This window comes from Nanorana parkeri, unplaced genomic scaffold, assembly GCF_000935625.1.
Source record: "Nanorana parkeri isolate BGI_ZX_2015 unplaced genomic scaffold, ASM93562v1 scaffold3653, whole genome shotgun sequence".
Classification (NCBI taxonomy): Eukaryota; Metazoa; Chordata; class Amphibia; order Anura; family Dicroglossidae; genus Nanorana; species Nanorana parkeri.
Window position 1 is genome coordinate 24397 of NW_017309921.1, and position 1983 is coordinate 26379.

At 61.9% G+C, this 1983-nt stretch overlaps 1 protein-coding gene across 1 annotated transcript in view; it reads left to right on the forward strand.

Annotated features, from left to right (window-relative positions):
• LRRC74A (leucine rich repeat containing 74A) overlaps positions 1-1441 on the forward strand; it is a 13864-nt gene extending 12423 nt beyond the window's left edge. The window contains exons 11-12 of the mRNA XM_018575219.1: positions 66-151; positions 1039-1441. Of these exons, the coding sequence (XP_018430721.1) occupies positions 66-151; positions 1039-1414 (462 nt within the window). The 3' untranslated portion in view covers positions 1415-1441. The remainder of the gene's footprint in view (positions 1-65; positions 152-1038) is intronic.
• The last annotated feature ends 542 nt before the right edge of the window (positions 1442-1983 follow it).

The following is a 1983-nucleotide window of genomic DNA, read 5'->3' on the forward strand; positions in this document are numbered from 1 at the left end:
CGCCCCTCCCTCTCCCTTGCCCATGTTCCCCTCCTCGTCTATAACCCTCCGTCTCCTCTCCTCAGCTCTCCGGCCTCCCCCTGGATTCTACTCAGATAGACTCTCTGGTGCAGAGATTGGACGCACACCGGACTGGAACCATTGACTACAGGTGAGAGGATGGGTCGGGTCCTCCTACAACCTCCCTCTTCTGCTGTCTGTCCTCCGCTCTGTCCCCGTACTCTATGGTAGCCAACTCATGATGCCGGATCTGCGGTGTGCAGCGGAGCCATCAAGTGATACGCAATCGGTGGAAGTCTCGCTGTGCGCCCCTTGTCTGCTCTGCTCGCTGTGCGCCCCTTGTCTGCTCTGCTCGCTGTGCGCCCCTTGTCTGCTCTGTGCGCCCCTTGTCTGCTCTGTGCGCCCCTTGTCTGCTCTGCTCGCTGTGCGCCCCTTGTCTGCTCTGCTCGCTGTGCGCCCCTTGTCTGCTCTGCTCGCTGTGCGCCCCTTGTCTGCTCTGCTCGCTGTGCGCCCCTTGTCTGCTCTGCTCGCTGTGCGCCCCTTGTCTGCTCTGTGCGCCCCTTGTCTGCTCTGTGCGCCCCTTGTCTGCTCTGTGCGCCCCTTGTCTGCTCTGCTCGCTGTGCGCCCCTTGTCTGCTCTGCTCGCTGTGCGCCCCTTGTCTGCTCTGCTCGCTGTGCGCCCCTTGTCTGCTCTGCTCGCTGTGCGCCCCTTGTCTGCTCTGCTCGCTGTGCGCCCCTTGTCTGCTCTGTGCGCCCCTTGTCTGCTCTGTGCGCCCCTTGTCTGCTCTGCTCGCTGTGCGCCCCTTGTCTGCTCTGCTCGCTGTGCGCCCCTTGTCTGCTCTGCTCGCTGTGCGCCCCTTGTCTGCTCTGTGCGCCCCTTGTCTGCTCTGTGCGCCCCTTGTCTGCTCTGCTCGCTGTGCGCCCCTTGTCTGCTCTGCTCGCTGTGCGCCCCTTGTCTGCTCTGCTCGCTGTGCGCCCCTTGTCTGCTCTGTGCGCCCCTGTTCTCTCTCAGACCGCCCCTACGTTTTATGATTGGTAGGGATCTGGTGGACTCTCGGAAGAAGATGGTGAAGGATCAGCGCAAGCAGCGGCGGCGTAAGGCAAGGAGAGAGCGCCTGGAGAGGCAGCGAAGCCAGAGAGCCCTCAAGTCCTTTCACAATGCGGTCAGAGCGCTGACTCCGCCCCCGGCCTCCAGGGAGGCCGCGGGGAGCAATGGCAGCTCCGCCCACTTCTCTGGCTCTCCGCTGAGCTCTTGGTACCAGGAAGCGGGGGGCGGAGCCGGTTCTCCGCATAGGCAGCATGGAGCCTCGGAGGCCGAATGCTTTTACAGTTCGCAGGGGAGTCTGGGCTCTCCGTGCCTCTCTGAGCCTCCGCCCTCCAAAAGAAGCTCCTCCCCCTTGTCTGAGGGACCCTGAAGCAGCAGCCAAGAACTAATAACTGATCTTGCCGTCCCTCGTCCAAGGATCCGGCTCCAGCTCATTCCCGTGTGACGGACGCCCCTGAGCAAGTGACGTGCGCGGGGTTGCGCGGCGGTGACGCTGGGAGGAAGAAACGGAGGCCGAATGTTATGAGGAGTGTTTAACCGTTGTATGTGAGTGACATGTTAATAAAGCTTTTTGAAGCTCATTGCACCGTGGGATGCGTGTTTTGTTTCATACGCGAGCACCGGAGGAGAAGGAATCTTGACAAGTCGCCATGAACGTGTTGTCTCAACGGCGGGTGACGAGAGGGAGACGGTGGAGCGCGCAGGCGAGCGTGCGCTGACCTTCGGGCTTAAAGGAGAACTACAAAGGGGAGGGGTGATTTCCTCTCCTAATCTGCGCCGACCTGCGACAATGAGGCTGACACGCGTCGGCTCCATAGATCGGGAACACATACCGGCGCTCGCTCACTTCTCCATCATCTCCCTGCAGAGAGATGACTGTCACTCACGGCTCCCTGCAGGGATTCCCCCCCCCCCATGCCACCCCCACAACCGTCGCCC